This window comes from Antechinus flavipes, chromosome 6, assembly GCF_016432865.1.
Source record: "Antechinus flavipes isolate AdamAnt ecotype Samford, QLD, Australia chromosome 6, AdamAnt_v2, whole genome shotgun sequence".
Classification (NCBI taxonomy): domain Eukaryota; kingdom Metazoa; phylum Chordata; class Mammalia; order Dasyuromorphia; family Dasyuridae; genus Antechinus; species Antechinus flavipes.
In genome coordinates this window covers 212,493,963-212,519,533 of record NC_067403.1, presented here as the reverse complement: position 1 = coordinate 212,519,533, position 25,571 = coordinate 212,493,963, and the positions used below count along the sequence as shown (strand labels likewise).

Sequence of the window (25,571 nt, the reverse complement as noted above, 5' to 3'; positions counted from 1 at the left end):
GATATAAGATTTTGATAAGCTAAATAATGTACAGGGCAGCAGGGGTTTTGATATTCTTGACCTGCTTCTGACCAGTAAGGACCTAGTTGATATAGCAAAAATGAGAATCTTTAGAGGCAATAAAGTTCATTACATAACCTTTATGGAAGGAATTCCAGATAGTGTGATATGTACCCTAGATTTGAGAGTTTAGATTTCAAGTAGTTCTGAGAAATGGCAAAAGGTAGAGAACTATGGCATGAAACTGAAAAAAGGAAGTCAATACAATTCTAAAATGCAGGCAAAATGGTAGTTATTAATTCCAAAGAGAAAGAAAAGATTAAGGTGTCTAAACAATATAGATGTCTCTGAGGAAAAGGCTCTTATTTATGAACTCAGCTTATCTGAGGACAAAGGTTCTATAATGTATCAGAAAGGCTAAATAAAGTCAGATTGAGTTGAATTAAGTAAACAATTGAGTTGAATTATGTAAAAATAAAAAAGGACCCTTTTAACCCAGTTGAAGGCAAGAGGAATAAATATCAAAGAAGGGATAGGGTTCCTGGCTTGGTATAAATGGAAAGATAATGACAGACAAGATATAAGACTCAACTTCAACATTTTGCATGTATTCTCTAATAAAGTAAATTATCTTCAGACTGGAAAGGACAAAATTCTAGAAGAAAAAGGTTAAAGGAATGGTTTATAAGAATTTAGAAAAAGAAAAATAACCACTAAATTCACCATGAATTCATTAAATAAACTATGTTAAACTAATTTCATTTCCATTTTTGATAGGACTATATAACTAAAAGATCATGAGAGTATCATGAATACAGATTATCTAAGTTTTGGTTGCCTTTGACAGAATGGCACAATACCCCATAGTTAGAAACTGATTCATAGAAAAGATGAAAATACAGTTAGGTGGGCTAATAACCAAACAGAAGTAACTCTGATCATAGTGTGTTTAACAAATGTCAAGCTGGGAGGGGTATTAAGTACAGATGACTGAATATCAGACCAAAGAGAATGCTTGTAACCATGAACCAAGAAAATGGAAATTTAACTATGTAAACGTAAATTAAACAACAACAAAAACCAAGTACAGAATGAAAGAGATCTGTATGGGCAACAGTATATGTGAAAAGTACCTTGGAATCTTAGTGGAATGCAAGCTCAATAAGTCAGCAGGGTGATAAAATAGTCGAAAGTACTCATGGAATCTTATGTCTAGGCATATTAAGGCAGGTACTGGTTCTGCTATACTCTAGCAAAGTCAAACACATGGAGCACTGTTTCCAGTGCTGGGTCTACATTTTAGAAGGGACCTATTATGCTGGAATATATTCTGGTTTGAGAAGGTGCTAGGTCAGAGAAGAGAAAATGCGTTAAAGATTGATTGTTGTCTTCAACTATTTGAAGAGTTATGTGGACAAAGAGATAAATTTGTTCTCCAGAAGAGAAACAGGATCCAGAGATATAAGTTAGAAAGGCAAATTTTTAACTCAATACTAGGAGAACCATCATGACAACTTAGAGCTGTTCAAAAATAAAATAGGCTGTTTCAGGAACTGGTGATCTCCTGTCACTAAGAGCTCTTTAAACATACACTGAATTACCACTGACTGAGGATATCATAGATAGTCATGAGATGATCTTTAAAGGATCTTCAACTTCTAAGATTCTACAATTTTCTACTTCAAACAATTGCTAAATTTTCTTTTTTGGAAATTTTGGCTTCATACTGGTTGAGTATTTCTCATTTCTGTCAAAATCGAGAGAAAAAAATATAGATGTGTAATTGAAGTTTAAATTAACTTATCATTTTTCTTTGGAAATATATTAGACTTCCTGGTCTTACTTTGTATAATTATCTTTCTTAGTAGGTAACATTTATAGAAAAAAATGACTACAATTATTCACCAATAGCTCAGAAATATTTCAGATGCTTAAAATTTCAAAATGCACTAATGTGTCTTTAAAAGCAATCTATCAAATACTTGAAATCTTTTTAGTTTGAGAGTTTTCTAGTATAAAGTTAAATATACACAACTGCTATTTACACAAAAGCTTAAAGACTTTACTTCTATAAATAGAGCCAATGGATTAAAATGTAAAATCTTTTTCACATTTGTTTTTAAGGAAAAGAAAGATTGTGCTCCTAATCTTTCAAACCCCTCCCCACTCCCTTACTCCCACTATCAATGTTATATTTCTAAAAGATATTTTACTTTTGTTCATTAGAAATTACCACACTCTTCAATATGATTTAGATTGGAATTTTCCTTTTAAAATCAGATTTCCCCTTTCAAGTAACTTATATTGAACATTCAATTACCCATAATCTCCCTTTCAGTTCAGAAATTTCTATAATTCAATGATTCTAAATAAGCCTGTATTGCACAATGGCTGAGAGATGAAATGACTATAAATGAGTAGGAGTGAAATCAAGAGAGAGAAGAAAAAAGGAAGAGGGCATTTAAAAATGTTGAGGGTAGGATTCCAGAGCACAGAAAAGCTTAAGATTTGGAAAGCAGGACAACGGGTGAGAATGTAATAGCAGCTAGTAACTTAGTTCAACAAAGGTTTTTTAAGTTTCAAATTAAGAGATCAGATTACTCATGCTATCAAAGTGCTGTTTTTTGGTGATTTTTTAAAATGCAGAAATCTGGGATGACAGGCACCAAAGTGAGCAAATCAAATGCTTTCTATTCTGTTTTTCAAGGGAGTAAAGAGATCAAAATCTGCAATGTGTTAAGACTTTTTTTTTTTTCATTAAGATTGGGTAGGAATAAAACAGTTACACATGCATAAATTTAAAAAAAAAATAACATGCCATGTTATCAAATACGATTACAATCATGCTGTTATTTGTTCTACGATCACATTAAAACCTTTACTTCAGCTGTCTACCTGTGCAAATTTCTTCTTCATTTCATCAAAGATACTCTGTCTGCATCTCCAAAACACATCCTATGATATATAAGAACAAAATAAATTACAAACCATTTATTTAAATGGAAGAGCAGTGAAAAAAATTCTTGAATTAAAGAGATTACATAGTAGAAAGTATAAATATTAAATACTTTGTTTCAAAACCAAATTTTAATTGTTTATACCTATTTCTAAATTATTTCTACTAAAAAAGATACAACTAGTAAAGATATCAAATGAAAACAGCCCTTATTGCAACACAGAAGAAGCAATATTCAAATATAATATATTTTTGAAAACTGTGTGAAAAACCAAAATTTAAATAAATGTTATGCGTATACTAGATCCTCTTTTTTTTTTTTTTTTTGAAGAGCTAGAAAAGGCTTTAAAAGTCATCTGTTGAAACTGTCATTTTAATGATATGAAAGATTGGGATTAAATGTCCATTTAAGTTTAATTCACATTTTAAAATAATTATGAAATATTTTGTAAGATAAGTAATAACTCTCTAATTTTGTTCATTTATACTTTTAGATTTCTACACAGTAGATTTTCTTAATATGGTTCCAATATTATTTGAATTTGGCTAGCAATTTCGATCCCAAAATCCCATCACTTCAAAAGCATAATTAAATATTTGTCTTAGATCTGATAAGTAGTTTGATTCACAGACTACACTACAGGAGTTAGTGTTGACTGATTTTACCCTTTCAATCTTCTCTTTATTTGCTGTTTAGGGTTTCTTAAGATGAATAAATCGAAATTGCTGATGGTAAATAAAATGCTCTATAGTTATGTCTAGGCCAACTCTCTCATTTTAAAGATGGGAAGCAAGAAGCCTAGGAAAACTAAATAACTTGCCCAAAATGAGAAGAGACAGGCAAAAAGCTTTAGAGGTGAGATCTGAACCCACATCTTTTGAGTCTAGGTCAAAGATACCCTCCTCCCTCCACCGCACCAAGTATTTGATAAAATAAAATGTTGTCATTTTGAAAAATGTTGAATGTTTGGACCTTGGTCAAGGAGTTACCTCCAATATAACATTTGCCCCCTTTCTTCCTATAGATTTGACTGACTTTTGGATTAGAAAAATTTTTCTTCGAAATATATCCCCAAATAAGCACAAAAGATAGTCTGTATTTGGAGGCTCTTGTATAGAGAAGGAAACAAACCTTTTTTGTACGTTTCTCCAAACAGCAAAACAAGGTAGAATTATCAGGAAGAAAGATTTTGATTCATCAAAAGACAGAACAAAAAGTCTAATAATTAGAGTTGCCCATCAATGAACAAGTTAATCTTTGAAAGAGTGAAGTGAATTACTTCTGGACAAATCAGTTAATCTCCTGGGTCTCAGTTTCCCCACTGTAAATTTAAAGGTCTATAGCTTTGAGGTCTCTTCTAGCTCAAGTCAAATGTTGAGTGTTATATAATCCTATAACCTTCCTTTCATCTCACATGCAATAACTGGTGGTTCAAGAAGAATCTGGCTGTAAAGAAGCTTTCTGACAAGTAATACATCTTCCTCTTCTACAATTTTCATTATTTTTTTAGGTGAAGAAGGCTTTAAAGATGTAGAACTAGAAACTATCAGCATATGGATAACTGCTGAAACTGGTAATAGATGCACTCTCTAATGGAAGAAAAGAAGAAAAGGTCAAGGATGCAGTCTTGGAAACCAGCTATAGTTAGAGGTATGAAGAGCTGATGTTGACATCACTATAAGCAATCAAGCTGCTTTACATATATTTTATATCATTTGCTGAAGATATTGTAGATAAGAAATAGAAGATAAGCCAACCACAGAAACCAAGAAACAGCTGTAATGGTTGGAAGAGAATCAGAGAATAGGAGAGGGTCACAAAAGTGAGAGTAGGGCCGAGAAGTCTGTAACTTCAAGAAAAAGGAGCTAATCAACATCAAATTTAATACAAACCCCCCCAAAAAATGGAGAAAAGACCACTAGATGTGGCAATAAAGATATGACCTTTGAGAAAAACTTCAACATACATACAAGAACAGAAACAATAATGGTGGTAAAGACATGGAGGCAATAAAAGTGAAGCATGAAACAAGTCTGATAGTAAAAAGGTGAGAAAATGATTAAAGGGGTATGGAGATACAAGCAACAATTCTGAAGCTAGTTAGACATTAAAATAAGATTAACAGGGGAGACTGAAATAACAATTTTGTCAATTTTTTAAGTTACTTTAAATAAGCTTAAACTAAATAAATAATAGAACAGGTCATGAATTTAGTACAAAGAAGAAATGTTGTTTGGCCTTTATACTCCAAGACCAATGTTTGGCCTTGGTACTCCAAGAAGACCAATGACATCATGATATTGGGGTTAAGATACAGTGTGTTCAATTGTGGCTGATCAGTCCAAAATGAACTCAGAGGATTGTCACAGATTAGGCACAAACAGCCCACTTGAACATCTGGGATGGAGATGTCTCTAGTCTGTATATCTCAGGTATCCTTCATGCCAGTGAGATTCTGCTTGGTTCACAGAGCACAGCACCTTCTTTGATATGGGCATACCTGCTGGGCTATCCTAGGCCAGCGTTTTCCTGACATTTTTTGGAGAGACCTTGATTTGAGCTAGTTCTCAGTAAAGGAGTATTTCAGTGAAACACAAGTATGGCATTTGGGTTAGATGGCCAGCCAACTGGAACTGCATTTTTTGCAGTAGAATTTGAAATGTCGTAGATGTCTGGAACATTCCAATTACACAGTGCTGATAAGAGAGCCACATGAATCAATGATAAGGACATGATCCTGAAGAGATGTTCTCAACATACTACTATCAACCAATGCTGAAGACTGTATAACTCAGGTTGAAATTATCAATCTCTCTCTAGCTGAACTTCCAACTGAAGAAAAAGTACTGAATGCCATTAAGCTCCTCTTGTGTGGCAAAGTACCTAACACTGATTCCTTCCATGCAGAGATCTATAAAGCACATAAGGCACATGGTCCTCTGCTTATACAGAAGCTGAATGAAATCTTTCACATTATATGACAAGAGGAGAGTATCCTCCAAGAGATCAAAGATGCCTCCATTGTCCATCTCTATAAAGGCAAAGTAAATAGGCTGTCCCCCAATAACCACAGCGTTTCTCAGTCTCTCTTAGTCGGGGTTTCTCTGCTTCTGCCTCTGCCTCTGTCTGTCTCTCTGTCTCTCTCTCCTCTTTCACACACACACACACACACACACACACACACACACATACACACACACACACCCTATCAAATAAAATGTAAACTACTCAAGTTCCAGAATTTCTTTCATAAAAGAGAAATAAGCAAAAGCATTATTCTGATTACAAAACAAAAGTTATTTTTAAAAGGGAAAATAGAAATGTTGAGGGAATAGCTACTTAAATTACTTGCTGGTGCTGGGTTAAATAAAACTATTGGGTAATTACTGTACAATGTAAAATCAGAGCAGTTAGATTGTTTTATTATTTGTGATTCTCAGAAAAATGATTAAAAGGCCTATCTATTTCTTTCACAATATTATAAGAGCAAAATTAATTATTTTCCTTTCTTGATTTTGACTAATGATTTATCATTGTGGGAAATTCTTGGAATGGAAATTTCATGTACTAGTGCTGAGCAGCAACAAGATGGTATAACAGACATGCCTAAGGGGTCACCGAGAGCTTAAAACACAAGCCCATGTGCTCACAGCTAGTATGTTTTAATGGTAGGACTTGAACCCAAGTCTTCCTGATTTCAAGTCTGTTCTTTATTATACGCCACACCATGTCTTTTTTTAATTAACACCTCAAATTCAAGGATCTGATCCCAAATTCAAACCCTCACTTTAATAAAAAGAAGAGGTATTATGGGTGGGAAACACTGCATAAAAAATCAGACATAACATATTAATTTTACTGGATTTTCTTATTTCCCTCTTTTAAAGAGCTTTCTTATAAGGGATGGCTCATTAGGCATAGTGTATGTTTGTGCAGGGGGTATGTATGTACACACTGTACCACACACATCAGAAATGCATGTGATGTACCAAGAAAGGAAAAAAAAAAAAAGAAAGCCATAATTAATTTACATTCTAATCTGACTATGAGGTAGCTTAACACTTAATCCTACATCTGAAAAATAAGGATTACTAAGTGAATATAATGCTGTTCTTTTGTTTGTTATGACTCCTGTAGTTTTCTAACTCTTCACAAAGATACCAACCTACATAAATTAATTTTAAGGGACTTCAGGAAGGCTCATCTTCTCCCAAAAAATCTTCATTTTTCAGGCCAATTCCAATGGTCTTGTGATTAATACAGGATTGTGGGGACTAAGTGTGAATCATGACATTGTATTTTCACTTTTTATTGTTGTTTCCTTGTGTTTTTCCCCCTTCATTTCCCCCCTTTTGATCGGATTTTCTTGTGCAGAATGATTTAGTGGAAATATGTATAGATGAATTGCACATATTTAACATATATTGGATTATTTGCTGTGTAGGGGAGGGTATGGGAGGAAGAGAGAGAAAAAAATTTGGAACACAAGGTTTTGCAAGAATGAAAGCTGAAAACCATCTATGCATACTTTTTGAAAATATAAAGCTTTAATAAAAAAATTTCATGGTCTAAAATTTCATCTTTATAAAGTCATTCCTTTTACTGTAATTAATTTAAGTTTAGGGGAAATCCGTTACTTAAAATACATGTAACCTCTTACCAAGTCATACTGCATCAGCCAATACCTTAATAGAAATTGGGTGAAAGACAATTGAAAGCAGAACTTGCAACTGAGGAGAGGAGATAGCAATGGAAAGAAGTAATGGACAAGAAGGTAGTTAGAAAGAATACTTCACACTTAGTCTTATGGTGACTTAGTCTTGAATAATTTGCTCCTCTAAATACAAGCCAATTATCAATTACAGCAGAGATGGAGAACATCTGGCCCGAGGAAATATGCTAAGGCAGCTGCAGGTGATGAGCTGAAAGAGAAGTATAACCTCCCATTACTTGAATTCTCTAAGCTGATAATTGTGTATGGCCTCAAATTGATATAAATATCCAAACGCTCCTTGGCAGAAAAGTTCTCCCTATCTGAATTATAGTACTATTATATATATGTGTATATGTATATATGTAGTATTATAATAATATATATGGTTGATTGTTGACCGTTCTCAAAAAGGACAAAAATCACATCGTATGTTAGAGTCAAAGTAGTATATCTAACTGTGGCTGATCATGCCAACAGAAGTTTGGAAGGCTCTATCTACCACATGATGGGCACAAATAGTCAAATGAATGTTGGAAGTGAAATAATAGAAATAATATGCAACATGTTATAATATTACACACAACACTATAAGGACAACAATGTTTCTGAGTGGTTTTAGTAGTCCCTCTGTGGTCTTGGGCTAAGACTAAGACTCCGTGAGACTGACAGTTCAACAGTCCTTTGTAGTTCAATTCTACATCCTATCTTATTAAGAGGCTCTTCCAGATAGCTTTCCATCAAAGCATAGACTATCCAACTTCTGATTTCTGAATGAAGTAGAAACCTTTGTAATTAGATCAATAAGTATTTTTAATTGCACAAACTAGCAGTATTTGAAATTTGGAATGGGAAGATCCAAGAATACAGATGAACTTAAAAAAAAAAAAAAAAGACAAATGTTACTGTGATTCCTTCTGAGTAATGATTACATAGTACAAGTCACAGGAAAAAACCTGTTCCCCAAGGTTGAACTGAACCAGTTGATATCAATTCCAATAAAATGGAAATATGAAAAATACTACATATATAAAAACACAACTGAACAATGAGGGATCAACTAGAAAGAAGACAGGATAATGTAGACAAGCTAGACACTGTCCTAAACACTTTATAGATACTATTTCATTTAATCTTCATAACACTCCTATGAGATGGGTGCTATTTTCATTTTACAGTTGAGGAAACTGAGGCAGACAGAAGTGAAGTGACTTGCTTAGTCACCCAGCTAGTATATGAAGCTAGCTTTGAAATTGGGTTTGCCTGACTCTACGCTCAGTGCTCTAACCCTCCAGAGAATGGGAGATAAGAAAGGTCAAGAAGAGAAAAGGCAAAAGCTTTTATGATCTCTACCAGATTTAAATGGTTTATCTAAGATGTACTTTAAAAGTTCTAAGGTATCGTTACATGTTTTGCTAATGCATATGGCTCCCAGAGTCACTGTATAAATCTGTTTTAACTTCACAAACAAATAGATGATTTAAAAATAATAGTGCAAAATTCTATGCAGGTGAAATAATAAAAAAGATTTAAAGCAGCAAAAATCTTAATGTTTAAGTATAAAAATATGAAAGAATAAACAGCTAGTGTTAAGAGTGCTCTGAGCCAGTGACTTTAGTTTTCTGTCTCCAGATGCATGTCATATGTTTATTTTAGACCTATCTCAAACTTTATTTCTCTTAAATTCTGAAACCCCCCTCAAAACCCACTCCCCATCCCACAGAAAACCCTATTCCTTTCTAACTTCTCTACTTCTACCAATTCTAATTTTTTTTGTGCCTCTAATCTCCAGCTCTAGTTATCTTACTTCTACTAGTTGTTTGGTATCCCAACAAGTTATCAAATTCCTTTAAGCATCTTTTACAGCATGGTGCCCTTCCTCTTTATTTCTATACTCACCACAGGTCTCTTATAATTTCATCCTATAATGATTACAAAAATACTCTTCCAGCTTCTCTTAACCTGCATCCTACCACCAAATTAATCTTCCTAAAAAGCTTATATGGGCTCTGATTGACTATCAAACAACTCAAGGTCCTATTATCAACTTTATTCTCATTTCTGAACTCAGTACTTTTCTCTTCCAATATTTCTAACATCTCTCTTACTTTAAGGGTACCATCATTCTCCCAATCACCCAGGCTCAAAATTGAGGTTTACCTTCACTTTTCACTTCATGTGCCAAGCCCTTCATTCCTTTAACGTAAAAGCCACTAAATCTTGTGTGTTATCCTGATTGTGGCTCTAGTATATGTGAATTATTTCTCTCTGGATGTTTGCAATATTTTTTCTTTGACCTGGGAGTTTTAGAATTTGGATATAATATTCTTGGGAGTTTTCACCTTGAGATTTCTTTCAGGAGGTGACTGGTAGACTCTTTCAATCTTTATTTTACCCTCTGGTTCTAGAATATTAGTTAAGTTTATCTTGATAATTTCTTGAAAGATAATTGTGGTGTTTTTCTTCTTTAATATATAATATAATGATAGTTCTCTCTGGGAGAAAGCAGGTTTCTCGGGGAGGTTTTCTGGAGGTAGCCTTAATATCAGTTCAGATCAATAATTACCCCAAATGCAGCCAGGTGATAAAAGTTCAGATCTTTTATTGTCTCCAATAAAAGCCCGGTTAGTTTAAAGGCCTATCTCTCTGCTTGGTTCCAAGAGCTCTTGCAGCTCTGTCCTTTGCTTCTGCCTCTGCTTTCTTCATCCTCCAATTCAGCTCCAAGCTGAATCTGTCTTGCTTCCGAGAGAGGGCTTCTGGCTCTCAATCTCCCAGAGTGCTCTGTGTCTGTCCCAGCGTGCTCTTCTCCAATCTAATTCAGCTGAACTCCCCTGACTGGGCTCACTGAAGCTCTAGTTATGCTCCTTCTTCGAGAGAGGGATTGTGGAATGTGAGAGAGAAGGATTATGGTTTTCTCCCAGAGTGCTCTCTGGCCCTGAGAGTTTCAAGGGAGGCATGAATTCACAAAGTTACAAAGTTTACTTTGTGATTCTCCCATACTTGTGAACTCCAATGAGTACTGGTGTGAACACAAGTATTGTATCAATTAGTTCTACTTAGTACTTTGTTTCAGGTTCTGGCCCAAAACATCTCCTTGTAAGATCAGATCAGTGATACTGAACCATGCTAAATTAGATAATTATTGTCTCTATCAACTCTAATGACTTAGCAGTTTGTAAAGATCCCAACAGATAATGTCCAGACTATGCTCAAAAAGTTATCAAATTGTGCATGCCCTTTGATCCAGCAGTTGTGCTACTGGGCTTATATCCTAAAGAGATCTTAAAGAAGGGAAAGGGACCTGTATGTGCAAAAATGTCTGTGGCAGCCCTATAGTGGCCAGAAACTAGAAACTGAGTGGATGCTGAATAAATTGTGGCATATGAATATTATGGAATATTATTGTTCTGTAAGAAATGACCAACAGGATGATTTCAGAAAGGCCTGGAGAGAGACTCACATGAGCTGATGCTGAGTGAAATGAGTAGAATCAGGAGATCATTATACACTTCAACAACAATACTATATGATGTTCAATTCTGATGGATGTGGCTGTCTTCAACAATGAAATGAACCAAATCAGTTCTAACTGTTCAGTAATGAAGAGAACCAGCTACACCCAGCAAAATTACTATGGGAAAGGAGTGTGGACCATAATAGCATTTCTACTCCTCCTGTTATTGTCCACTTGCGTTTTTGTTTTCCTTCTCAGGTTATTTTCATCTTATTTCTAAATCTGATTTTTCTTGTGGAACAAGATAACTGTATAAATATGTATACATATATTGCATTTATCATGTATTGGTCTACCTGTCATCTGGGGGAGGGGGTGGGGGGAAGGAGGGGAAAAGTTGGAATAGAAGGTTTTGCAAGGGTCAATGCTGAAAAATTACCTATGTATGACTTGTAAATAAAAAGCTATAATAAAAAAAAAGAGAGATAATGTGTAGGATCTCTTTTTAATCCTGATATTAGTCTACCTGAGTTTCAAGTAGATTAATAACTTTTAAATTATTTTTTTATGGACAAGAACTCTCTACCCTAATCCCCTTCTGTGGAACCCCAGCAATTAACACAGTGCTTGATACACAGCAAACACTTAACAAATACTAGTTTGCTGACTTACTGACATTTCCAAAACTATATTTCAATTAGCCCAACCTTCATTATTTCTGTTACATTCCATGCTCTAGTTTGAGAACAAGTATTCATGCTCTATCCCCTATCTAAAACATCTTTTGTTTTTCTCTCTGCCAAAGCTAATCCCCTTTCTGGGACAAACCTTAAATCCCCACAACTTTTCCTTTTTTCTAAATTCCTTAGAAATATGAAACCTAACAAACTTTACATATAAAGACATATAAAATCTTTAATAGATCATTTCAAAAGAATCAATGTCAGAGCTGGATGAGCCCTTAAGACACCTAAGCCAATTTTCTCATTTGACAGTTAAAGAAACAAAGGCCCCAAAAAGTGAAGTGACTTACCCTATATCACAAAACTTGAACCAAGAACCAAAGTTAGGTCTTCTGATGTCAAGTCTAGTGCTCATTTTCACTGTATAAAAAACAGTCACTTTAGTGCTTTTAGTGACTTTACTGCTTTTAGTGACCCATTAATCACTTTATGACTGAAATGTTCTTTAAAAAAAATACTAAATGTTCCCCAAGTAAACTAAAATATGTATGTACAAAGATGTATAAAAATTTTATTTTATATCTTATATTTTTTATCTCCATCTACTGAAATCCTCACTTCTAAAGCCAAACTGAAATGACTGCTACAAGAGGCTTTTTTTGGATTTCCCTGATAGTCCATAATCTCCCAAACTTATAAGCTTGACCTCTCCTGTACACAAAGGAAAGAGGCTGAGGGACCAGGCCTAGCAGTATAAAAAACCCCTAGAGGTGGGGGGGTTGGGGAGCCAGGAGCAGGGGCAGAGCCTTGGGATGCAAAGCCAGTCAAAGGAGTGATGGGAAAGGGCCTAAAAAGAAAGGCCAGACTGAAAGGGAGAGGCTTGGGATAAGTGGGAGGGGAGGGGGACATGGCTTGAAAGGAAAGTTAGAAGTAGGTTTGGGGCATGGGATGTAAGACCTAAAAGTGGAGAAGGGTGGAGGAAGAGCTCTGTCTCCCAAACTGTCTGTGAAGGAAAAACAAATGTTCAATAACTCCTACTCAATCACAACTTTCTTAAGAACACGGCCTTTGTCAGTTTTCATCTTTACATCTTCGGCACCTAACACACAATAAACACTTCATAAAAGAATATGTTGCATAGAACTGACCATCACTTGACAAACACTTATTAAGTACCCACACTATTCTAAGTGCTGGAGATACAAAGATCAAAATAAAAATAATCAACCCTTCTATCCCCTCTTCCCCCAGTGTCCTAGGCTGCAAGGGAACTCATTCTTTTGAGATAATATGTATATACACAAAAAATATACAAGATTAATACAAAAATGGGGGGGGGGGTAGAGAAGCAGAAAGCAATAGCAAGGTAGAGGTCAGGAGGATTACACATAGGATAATTCAGTCATGGAGAAAAAGAGATAGGATAAATGACAAATGAGAAGAACAGCAACAAGGCCAGAATGAGAGAAGGGGTACAAATAAGTTTAGAAAGATAAGTCAGGGCCAAGTTGTGAAGGGCTTTCAAAGCTAAATTGAGGAGCTTAGAGTTGATCAAAGAAACAATAAAGAACTATTGAAATTTACTGAGTCAGAGTGACATGATGAGACTTACATTTTAAGGGAAATCACTTTGGCAACTGTGTTGAGGATATATTAGAGAAGATAAAAGCTAAGGCAGAGAAAGGATTTAGGAAGCTACTATAGTAGTCGAGGAAATGTGATGAGGGTCTGAAATAAAATGATGGCAAATGAACAGAGAAGAGACAGATAGATGAGACAGAGGGAGAAACTGCACAAGTTGGCAATTGATTGAATTTGTGGAGTGAAAGAGAATGAGAAGACAAAGATTATTCCTAAGAAATTGTTGACCTGGGTAATCAAAAGGATGTGGGTACCCTTGACAAAACAGATAAGACTAGAAAGAAGTAAGAATTGGGTTTAGAAGAAAAATAATAAATTCTGTTTTGGGTAAGTTGATTTTTGAGATGCATAGAGATGACATCCAGTTTGCCCAACAGGCAGCTAGAGTTACACAAATGTTGCTTAGGAGAGAGATGAGTGATGGAAAATGCAGATTTGGGAGTCATCTGCATATAGATAATTAAAACCTTGAGAGCTGATGTGGTCCTTAAAAGAAGACAGCCCAATACATTAGAGTGGTTGAGAAAGTGAGATTAAACTATGCAGAAGGCAGTTTCAAATGAGTGATTAGGTCAGAGGCCAGAATGAAAAGATCTGAGGAATAAAAGAAAGGCCCTGTGGGTGGAAGCAAAGTTTTTCTGATCAGAAATAACTACAATAGGGAGGAGATACAGTTTGATAATTCAAAAGTGTGAAAATGCCTAATAAAGGCTTTTTCAGGATGGAGACAAGAGTATTTGTAGACAGGAAGGAAAGAACCAATAGAAATAGATTAAAAATTAGAGAAATGTAAGGTTTGATCACAGGGACAATCCATTGGAGAATATGAAAATGGGGACAGAATCTAAAATATTTGTATAAGGGTTGTTCTTGATAAGGACAAAAGCTACTTCTTCATTAGAGAATAAAGTAAAAGGTAGAATGTTGGATGTCAATCCCTGAACGAGGGTGATGACATGTGAAGAGGAAGAAGGGGATAGATGTGAGTTTTTGAGATAAAAGAAAAGTAGAAAGAGGCTACTCATGGCAAATGGTCTCTATTATCAAAAATAATTACAATACAATATAGTAATCAATAAATCACATCAAAATAGGTGATATTGCAACTTATTTCATGTCTTCATCAATGTGATAAAAATTATGAATTTCTTATCAAAATATTTGTAGCCTACATTCATAATCACCAAATTTCAGTAAAAGGTTATAAAACATAATGTGTATTTTCCTATCAAGTTCACAAACACTCTGAAATCTATGGTCTCTGGACTCTGAGTTAAGAACTCTCACAGTACAAGAACGAAAAAATATTGTAGGAATTAGAAAAACGATCATTTCCTGTTTGTTGAAGAAGGGGAGAGGACAGAGGAAATAGGATGGTGTAGCATTTGAACTGGTCTCAGAGAATGACTATTACTTCAACAAAACCAGATGGGGTACAATGTACAAGATTGGGAATTTGGGGACTAACTCTTATGAAGAGCATCACTACAAAGCCCATGTCATCACCACACTCTATGTTCTCTAAAGTTCTCCAAAGTTCCTGCTTAAACATAACTAGAAAGCTGACTTATCTTCTCACAAAATGAAAGGTAATTTTTTGGGGGGGAGGAAGTTTAATAACAACTACAGAGGCTCTTCCACTTGGCAAAGCCACTTCCAACCCAATACTCCCCACCTTCCAATAAAAAAAGTGCCCTCTGTTTATTCTAATTTCCCAAGGTACTCTATCCAACTCTGCTCTATCTATCCTGTTCCAAAACTGACATCACTATGCACCTCTCCCACAGAATCCCTATATTGTACCAAAAATGTAGTTGCTTTGGATCTTGTCATTTCACTTTAGCAGTTATCAGGGGTCAAGAAATCCCTATCCATTTTCCTTTGACAAGGAGGGAACCACTAACTTTTACCTCAACTTTTTAATGAGTACTGGAATAAACTTCTTCCAGATTACTGAAGAGGGAACACCTCAAGCTTAGAATTTATTCATTTTAAGTACTTGGAAAAGAGTTCTAGGACTACCTTCCAAGGAAAATTGATCTTTTCCTGATGATTAAGGGGTAAACTAAATAACATATGATCTCCCCATCTATCCTTTTTCTAGCTTACCCTAGAAATGTGGTAGCTGTGAAAAATATTATTTTATTTTTTGTGAATGGCTTAACAAGTAAATCTAATAACATGGATTCTAATAAAATATGTATATCATTAAACATTCTATTAAAATCTCATTGTTTGGTGTAGTTTCTATACTAATGATCACAACAATCAATCTGTATTAGACTATTTATATAACATGCTCATTACTTCAAATTTTTAAAAAATTGGAGAACACAGGCGGCCAGCTGTCCAATCTGGTTTAAATAAAAAATACAAATAGGGGAATAGTAGATAACGTAGTGTAGCATAGTGAGAAATACGCTGGCCTGGTCATTCAGACAAGGACTTTAGTCCTGACTCATCATTAACTAGACATGATCTTGGGCTGTATAGATTTCTCTTTTCGGGGATTCATTTTTCTAATCTGTCAAATGGGCGACTTGGACTTGATCTGTGGTGAATCTCCTAATTTTAACACTCTATTGTACTAAAGCTAGACTGGCTGGGTGAGATTCAGAGTCTGGAATGCCAGGCCAAAGAATGTGAACTTTGCTCAGCAAAATATGGTTAATTTAAGATCTTGAAGGTTAACAAAGAAAACGCAGACTCAGAGGAAGATCAAGAAGATTTAGACAGACTGATCTGAAAGTAGCATTCCAGAAAGAATTGGGGAGAGGTCAAGATAGGAATTCACCATAATATTCTATATCATTAGAAAAAAAAAGAGGGAAGGGGGGGGTCTTGCTATGCCACATCAGTAATATTTTCAGTTCTCAAAAATAGGGTTCAAGATCTGTTCAAAGAATTAATGATACCAAGTCTGGAGAAAACCAAAGGAAAATATGGTAACATGCAGAAAATTCCTAATTATCAAGCTGTTCTGAACAACAATGGGGCATGACTCAGTTACTAGTCAGAATGGCTATCAAGGGAGGTCTTCAAATGGAAGATGGATGACCTTTTTACAGAGGTGTTAAAGGAGAGATGCTTCAGGCAAACCCCAGATGAGATGATCTCTGAGGTAATATTTTAATTTTGTAATATGAACTGATTCAACCATTATTCCAAATTCAACAATTTGGAACTATGCCCAAAGGGTTATAAAACCATGCATACCCTTTAACTGAGCAATATTCACTACTAGGTCTCTAAAAGGAAAAAAAAAAGAAAAAAAAATTACCTATATGTACAAAAATATTTATAGCAACTCTTTTCTGATGGCAAAAAATTGGAAATCGAGGGGATGCCCATCAATTGGGGAATGGCTGTATGAATTCTAGTATATAATTACGGTGGAATACTAATGCTCTATAAGAAATGATGAGCAGGATGATCTCAGGAAAATATAGAAAGACCTACATGAACTGAAGCAAAGGGAAATAGTAGAACCAGGAGAACACTGTACACAATAACAGCAATATCATTAGATTAACTGTGAATGACTCAGCTCTTCTCAGAAATATAATAATCCATGACAACTCTAAAGGATTTGTGATGGAAAATGCTATCCACTCCCAAAGAAAGAACTGATGGGAGTCTGAATACTTTTTGGTTTTTACTTTATTATTCTTGGCTGGGATGGTGTCTATGTTTTCTTTTAGAACATCAATATGGAAATGTTTTCCAAGACTATACATGTATAACTCCTCAATGAGGTGGATGGGGTGGGGAGGGGAAAGAATTTGGATCTCAAGGTTCTAAAAACAAATGTTAAAAACTGTTTTTACATATGTAATTGGGAAAAATTAAATACTAAACAAATAAGTGCCTAATTTTTAAACATCTTTATGAAATGGGCATTAGTTTAAATTTTGAGAATTACTATTAAATTATAAAAGTATTTTGCTGGATAAAAAGTATAAAAATATTTATTGTAATAAAAGTTATAAAGATCACTTTTTAAAAATTAAGTACATATAGAGAGTCTACTATATTTCAGTACTCAATACTATTCTATACACTTTGGGGGACTTAGAAGTAAATGAGCTCGAGGAGCCACCACCAAAGAAAACAAAGAATTAAGGTTACCTCAACTAACAATGTTTTGAAATGATATTCCTATCTTATAATAAGCCGTACTATAAAGTCAAGAAATTCCACTTAGATATGATTTGGTTGACTGTCCATTTATAAGATGATTATTATGAAACTAATTCACAGAAAGTTTTACTGAATATTATTTCAATGAAATATAAGTGAGATAAATGACAAGTTAAAGAAAAATGATGGGAAGTTTAAGAAAGACTTTAAATGGTTAAATATTCCTTATTCTACTCTCCTTAATTGATTTTTAGCCGTAAATAAAACAGCATATAAGCCAATCACTTAATATATTACCAAGTGGTACAATCTTTCCCTTCTCAATTGTGTATTTCTGTGAGCTTTATGCTTGTCCCATCTTTAGTTTATAACTTCTAATACTGAACTAACATACAGTGTCTGAATAAACTGTAGAATCTGGTCTTTGTACTAAAAGTTATCTTTCTTTTGGATTATAGTTAAGGTTTCTCATGAGGAGGTTTTTTTGACAAGTAATGACTCAGCAAGTGAAAGGCTTGTTTACATGTTCTCAGATGTTCTAACTGTGCCATTAATTGAAGTTGTTTTACTTGGCCTATTACTATATACTCTATTTAGATGCATAAAAGGTAAAAAAAAAAAAAAAAAGCATTGAAAGTGTTGATATCATACTATTTTTATAACCAAAATATTACTTTATGACAAACAATTTAAAGTTCAATTTCTCCCCTTGGCATTTTTAAGTTTTCACATATGTTCAAGAGATAGCCTGATATATTAGAAAAAGAACTTTCCTGGATTCTAACCTGTTTCTTCTACTAAATACTTTATGATGCTAAAAAAAAAGTAACTTGATAGCTCTGGCACATTGTCAGATCTTTAAAACTACAAAGGTTGAAGTAGATGACTTTTCAGGGCAGTGACTCAACTACAAAGCTGCTAACTACCTGCATTAAAGATAAGATGAAAGACTATGATGAAGTTTTCATTAACATATAGTATTTGTGGCTTTAAAGAACTATTCTTTTTTTTAATCATATAAGGAATGAGTAGCTAAGAGATACATTTTCAACATGATCTTCATAATATTCTTAGGTTAATATTCTAATATTCTAGTATTCTAAAAAGAAAAACAAATTAAAAAAAAACACAAACATTTTCCTTCCTTCAAATATTAAAGTTTCTATGTTATATATTTAAATGAAATCTTAGTACTTTGATTCTTGTTGCAATGTTGTATGACCTAAGACTTCAAAATTATTCCCCATCCCCCTTTAAAAGGATAAGATTAAAAAATGACAATATAATATAACAGGAAGGCTTGTTTGGCCATCATACCTCCAGCCCTAGGAGGAGACCCAATCTTGAAGATAAGTCATCTAGTTCTATTGTGCACTTTTTATTATAAAATACATAAAATCCCTTCAGTTCTAGACACCACTTCAGTAAGTAACTTTTCAAAAAGCACTTATCATTTATCAATCATATAAATGATCTTATCTCACAATACTTCAAAGATCCATGATTTCATCAACGTGGACAAAGCTGACATTTATACAGTGTTTAGGAAAATTATTAAGTAACTTGCGTAGTCAGAGCTGGTGTCTGGAGCTGCATCAGATCTCAGGATTTCCTGATTCTAACCACTGGACCACATAGTTCAGCCCAGCAGCCTTTGAGTGTTACAAAGAGCTTACTCAGGTCCCTGGTCAAAGTCCTTTCTTGTGCTCCACTAGTTTCACTTTCAGATACAAAGCATCTGTAGAATTTTTTCTCAGGACTATAAATGTAAGAATGACCTAAAAAGCACTTATTATGTGCTATACTAAGTATATTATTAAGACACTATACTAAGTGCTAGGGAAACAAACACTGGCTCAGTGGACAGAGTGTTAGGCATAGAGTCTGGAAGACCTGAGTTAAAATTCAGCCTGGACACTAGTTATGTGACTCTGGGCAAGTCACTTAATCTGTCTGCCTAAATCACTGGAAAAAGAAATGGCACCACTCGAATACTGATGCTAAGAAAATTTCACGGACAAGAAGACTCAAGAAGAGTCAGACATGACTGACAGGGATACAAAAGCAAGCAACAAGTCAGTTTTTGCCCTTAGAGAGTTTATATTCTAATAGAGGAGACACTGAGGAGTTACTAGGAAAGAGAAACCAAATGGAGTCACCTAGTAATTGACTATGGTGGTGTTGGTGTGATGAGTGTTTTTAGAGCCATAGAATGGAAAAGTGGAAGAAATTGAGGGCAAATAAAATGGCAAAATGAGGCAGAGTTTTAAGGGGCAGAAATGTGAATTCCAGGTAAGAGGTAGAGTTTGAGTACAAATGGCCTGAGATGAAGATGATTAAAAAGTGACAATGAAATTAAAACTTCATTTTTGGTTTGGTTTTTCCAATTTTATAATGTCTGCTTTTATTTTACCTTATATATTTTTATAGATATATAGTCAAATTTATATATCTATAAATAATATATATGTTATATAAATATTTGTATTCTGTAATCATACCTAGATTAGTATGACATTAATAAGACAGAAAATTTCTATTTTATTTGAAGACAAGGATAAAGTTAAGATAAAAGCAAAATCAGTACTGGACTTGCCAAACTTAATAGATTGTTTAGGGATATTCCTTAAGAAATAAAAATGCAATTATAGTAACAAATGGAAAAGTGCAGTCAATATTAAATTTTGCTTTTTAAAAATCATATAACATTTGTCTCAAAGTTCAAAGTACAACACAGGTATACCCAACTTAATATTGTTCATTTGTTCTATGAAAATGCAACTTTAGGTAAAACAAGATAACAAAGAATTCAAGTCTTTTTACTCTAGATCCCACCTTCACTTCAGAAATCATACTGCCTCTCCCACAAATAAATAAATCATACATCCTAAGAATAAGCAGAACATTCCAACTTCCTTGGCCAATAAGGATTAAAATCCAATGATTATTCTTTGGCAATCCTTTTCTCCTGGCAACTAGATGGGACAAGTAGATGGCACAGAAGATAGAGCACTGGGCATGGGCAAATTACTTAACACTATTTGCCTCAGGATGCTCATCTGTAAAATAAGCTGGAGAAGAAAATGGCAAAACATTCTAGTATCTTTGTCAAGAAAATCCCAAATGGGGTTATGAAGAATCAGAGAGACTTTCTACCCCAACAACAAATCCTTTTCTCAGTTGGTAAAAATCAGAAACCATTATTTGGTGTAAGAATTCATGAACCTAAAAAACAAACAAACAAACAAAAAAACTGTGAGTAATGGCAAATCATTCACAAGCCATTTTCTACATCTGTTCATTGCTAGAAATGATGGGTTCCTTACAAAATAATGCTGGAGGTAAAAGGCAAAAATAAAATCAGCATGTTCTGTTTGGAAATTCTCAGAGAATAACAGTTTTTGATAGAAACAATGGTTTTTTTGAATAAAAATAAAGGAGGAAAGATGAGCCCAAATGAGTTTGCATATTATTAACCCTACCATATTATTACTGTTCTTTTTACTTTTCTTTACTTTAACATTTTTTGATTCACTGCTAAGTATCTTCAAAATATTTCAACATGTATGCATTTATAAAGGTTGTCTCAAAAGGCTTAGTGAAATTTGAAGGTTCAAAAATCTAATACCTCACTAAGACTTTAGGAACACCTTGTTCCATTCTCTATTCTCAGCTAGGTCAAGACTCTCAAGGACATCAATTGTTTACTTCCCTGAAATCCCCATAGGATATAGAAAAGTGTCCAAATAGAGGGTCATTTGATAAATTTTAACTATGACGTGCATTTCTTGCAAAGAAGGAAAAAGTTCAAAACTACCCATACTTAGAGAATAATATCAAACCACAGACATCAAAGAGAAAGAATATGGAAATTTTAAAAAAAATCTTACTGATAATTTCTGTTTTTACAGCACCTTTATTTCTGATACATAACTCCCAATAATACACAAAGAACCATCTTTGAAAACAGAGACTAAAAGCAGTTCAGCAAAACCAACCAATGTATCAAGCACAATCTTTAAGGCCTATACATTGTAACAGTCACAGATCTATCAAAAAGCAGATGCCATTTCTCAAATTTATGACTAATATAAGAAAAAGAATTAAATATTTATTAAAAAGCAATTATTTTTATAAGGTACAAGGAGTTGGATTAGGTCTATGAGAGTTACAGAAGACAAGGTCTCTCCATTATTGTTCAGGAAGACAAGACAAACACATGAAAAATTAAATATCATAAAATTCAAATAGCTTAAGACAAGATCAGAAGAGATGTTACAGGAGATCTTAAAAAGTAGGATATGATTATCTGTACAAACAGTGTTACAAGAATTCTGTGGGGGGGCAATTAATGGAAAGAATATGGATTTGAACTCAATCTTGAAAGAATATAGTTAGAAATGGTTATTGGTGGGGTGGGAGGTAGGAAGCAAGAACAAAAGCCTAGAGGTTAAACAGTAAAAAGCATGATGGAAAGATAATGATGAAACTAATTTGGCTGGAACAAAGTTTTGGGAAAGGGAGATAAAATGAAATACAAGTTGGGCCCTAAACCACACTATGGAGGACCTTGATTGCATTGTGTAGTTTGCTCTAGCTAATGGTAATTGACAGATTTTGAACAAGAGAATGGCTACTTTAGACAAAACAATAAAGGACGGAATAGAAGAGAGACCAGAGAGAAAGAACAATTAGGAAATAAGAGTCTGAAATGCTATGGCAGATGGTGAAGATAGGATCAATACTATGAAGACAGGATTTAGTGACAGACTGGATATTCAGGAAGAAGATGAATAAAAGATTTGGAGGCTGAATGATTAAAAACATAGTAGTTTCACTAAAAGAAATCCTGAAGCTATGAGAAACTTCCATTTTTAAGTGGAAAATGAGTTCAACTTTAGACATGCTGATTCTGATATGACAATGGAATACCCAAGTGGAAATGTATAGCAGGCAGCTGGACACATGGGAATGGAAGTCAAAAGTGGTAGAGGTATCATAGGACTGAAGGGATATGCTATTATTGTGGTTGTTGCTATTAATAATAATATTAGCTAAGATTCATATAGTCCTTACTATGTACCAGGCACTGTGCTAAACATTTTGTAATCACCTTATTTGATTTTCACAAAAATCCTGAGTGATTAGTATCCCCATTTTATAGATGAGGAAACTGAGGCAGACAAGTTAACTGACTTGCTAGTTAATGTCTGAGGCTGAGAATGAACTCAGATCTTCCTGACTCCAGGCTCATTTCTCTATCCACTACACTCCCCAGTGGCCTTGATTTTGATGTCTTTTATAGAGGAGACAACTGAAAGTACAGAAGAGGTGAGATTTAAAGGAATACAGAGAAAATGTTCTTAAAAGACCAGGCACTAAAGGAGACATAGAGGAAAAATCAGGATACCCATACAAAATTATGATAGGCAAGAGTCAGGGGTGAGGTATCAACAGTCTGGAGACCCTGAGGAGGTTAAGGAATAAGAAAAAGTCAATGGATTTGTCACTAAGAAGTAATTTGTGGCTTTAGCCTTTTAAGAATTAATTCCAGTTAAGACAAGGCTATGAAAGTTATATTGAGGTTTGAGAAGATCTAGAAGTAAAAGGTGATCACTACAGGCAATGTGCATGTTTCATCTGACAGACAGGAAAGCCAGAAGAGCTTGTGAGTTTGGAAAACTGTGTCTATATAATAAGAGGTCATTGGAAAAACAAAAGCCAGCACATAAATGGGGGAACAATTCTGCAAAGAAGACCCAATTGCGGAAGGAATCAAAGATACTGACAAATGATCTCTTTAAAGAATTCCAAAGGTACAAGAAACATTGTGGTACAGGGAATCTCTCCATTTATACAGCAGATTTAAACAGGTAAGCAAGTCAAAGTTCACCAAACTATATTATTAAATCACTTAATTTGAACTTTTGCTTCTTAAATTGTCCCACTGCTAAACATACTCATATTCTCTCAGACTGGCAAAAAACAAAAAAACAAAAACAAAGGGGGGGAGGGTGATAGGATGGATGTTATAGGGAAAATAAACATTACTAATCTATTATAATCTAATTATCTCTAACTCTGAGATACTAGACAAAGACTGGCAATTTTTTCTTTGCTTAGGCAGAATTGAGCACAGCTATTTGATTATATAATAGGGGGTTAATGTTTGGGGAATTTTCTTTAGAAAAGCTGGAAACATACTACCATATACAACAAAGCAAAATCACTAATAGGGAATTTCATTACTACAAAAAAGTTCTAGCAGTGTGATTCTACCTATTTGTCTTAAAAAAAATTTTTTTTTGACTACAGCTAAATTCTTTCATATGGATCATCTTCTCAATTAGAATGTGGGCTCCTGGCAAACAGGGACTCCCATTTTTTTTCTATCTGGATATCCCAGCACTCTGTATGAGTACTTAAAGAATGCTTTATTCATACACACACACACACACACACACAAACACACACATACATGTATTCTTTATACATTTATTTATTCAAAGATTAAGATAATGCATATGCATGTACATCTACATGTGTAAATATTTAAAGAATGCTTTATTCAAAGATATAGATAACGCATATTTATGTGTATATGCACACGCACATGTATTTAAGTTATTTATTTAAAGATATAATATATATGTTGCACATGCACACATGTAAGTATTTAAAGAATGCTTTTCCCATTCATTTATTCAAGAGACCCAAGTATATTCATGTGTGTAATGTTTTACTCATTTAGTCAATAAACACACACATATCCGTATATATTTAGAAATATATTTAGATTTATACTTATAGAGATGTCTATGGACATCTGTACTTATGCAAATATATATTATAATTACGAAGAGAGAACTCTCTGTCTACATTACAGATCTACGTATGTGGACATGTATGGCGGCATCTCTCTCTAGATACAGATTTATTCATAAAGTGAATTGTCAACGAACATTCTTTGAAGATATCTCTCCAAATTTTACTTCACACCCAGAAAACAGCGCGAACCCTCCAATGCCCCTTCCCGAAGTAGCCAGTGTCAAACCCTGACAAAGTGCCCTCCCAGCTCCGTTTCGGGGAGCTGAGCCCTCCCCGGGCCCCGCAGGACGGCGGCGCGCTGCCCAGACGTTGTCTCGGCGATCTACGGCTGCTGAGAACCCGGCCAGGGAGCCGCAGCCCAGGTCCGCCGGCCCTACTCGTCCCCTCCTCCCTGAGAGCCGCGGACGTCCTCTCACTTTCTTGGGGAAGCGCGCTCCGCAGCGGCACCCGGGCTGGCGGACCTATCGGTGGGTAAATGTCTGGCTCCTGCCCACGGAAAGCGATCCCTTCCTGGGCTAGTCTAATTCATTTTCAGGCATCCTCATCAGGCTATCTCCCCCCGCCCCCCCCACACGCGGGTTCCGCCGCTAGGCCGGGCTGACGGCCGGAGGCCGTGGCGCGGGCCTAGACGGGCTGGGCCGAGTCGGGCCCGGCCCCCTCGCTCCCGCTTCCATCCCGGCTCCTGCTCACCTCCTTCGGGACTAGCTGGTTCTCTTCGCCCGGGACCATGGCTCAGGCTCTGCCCGCGGCGACGCGACGCGAGGGGCGGCGGTTCTGGGCCTCAGGAGAGAGCGGCTGAACTGGGCATTCTCCCGCCACCCCGACTCCGGCCACTCGCGAAGGCCTCGGCCGAGCCTCGGAGGTAGCACGCAGACACCGACCCACCGCAGCTCCACCGTCACCGTCACCCTCGTCGTAGTCGTCACTCTCCTCGTCGTCGTCGTCGTCCCCGCTGCCCGGCCCCTCCCCCGGACGACAGCGATCAATGGAAAAATGGCGGCCGACACTCTCGCGAGACTTGAGCGCCCCCAGCCCGCGAGGGGCCCGGGCCTGGGCCAGTCGGAGGTTGCAGGCTCGTTTGTCCTTAATTGGGGGTCCCGGAGCGTCACGGCCCTGGCCCGAAATGGCTTCCGGCCTGAACGAGAATGGACCGCCCC

The 25,571-nt window shown here is 35.5% G+C and overlaps 1 protein-coding gene across 3 annotated transcripts in view; it reads right to left on the bottom strand.

Moving 5' to 3' along the window:
* The window catches only part of USP47 (ubiquitin specific peptidase 47), a 93,337-nt gene extending 68,015 nt beyond the window's left edge, over positions 1-25,322 (bottom strand). Inside the window, exons 1-2 of one of the 3 annotated variants that reach the window (XM_051965717.1) lie at positions 25,105-25,322; positions 2,896-2,955 (exon numbers count right to left, since the gene is read on the bottom strand). In XM_051965717.1, coding sequence (XP_051821677.1) covers positions 2,896-2,955; positions 25,105-25,143 — 99 coding nt within the window. In that variant the 5' untranslated portion in view covers positions 25,144-25,322. The remainder of the gene's footprint in view (positions 1-2,895; positions 2,956-25,104) is intronic. The other 2 variants (XM_051965719.1, XM_051965718.1) reach the window with 2 other exon arrangements.
* Positions 25,323-25,571: the final 249 nt, after the last annotated feature.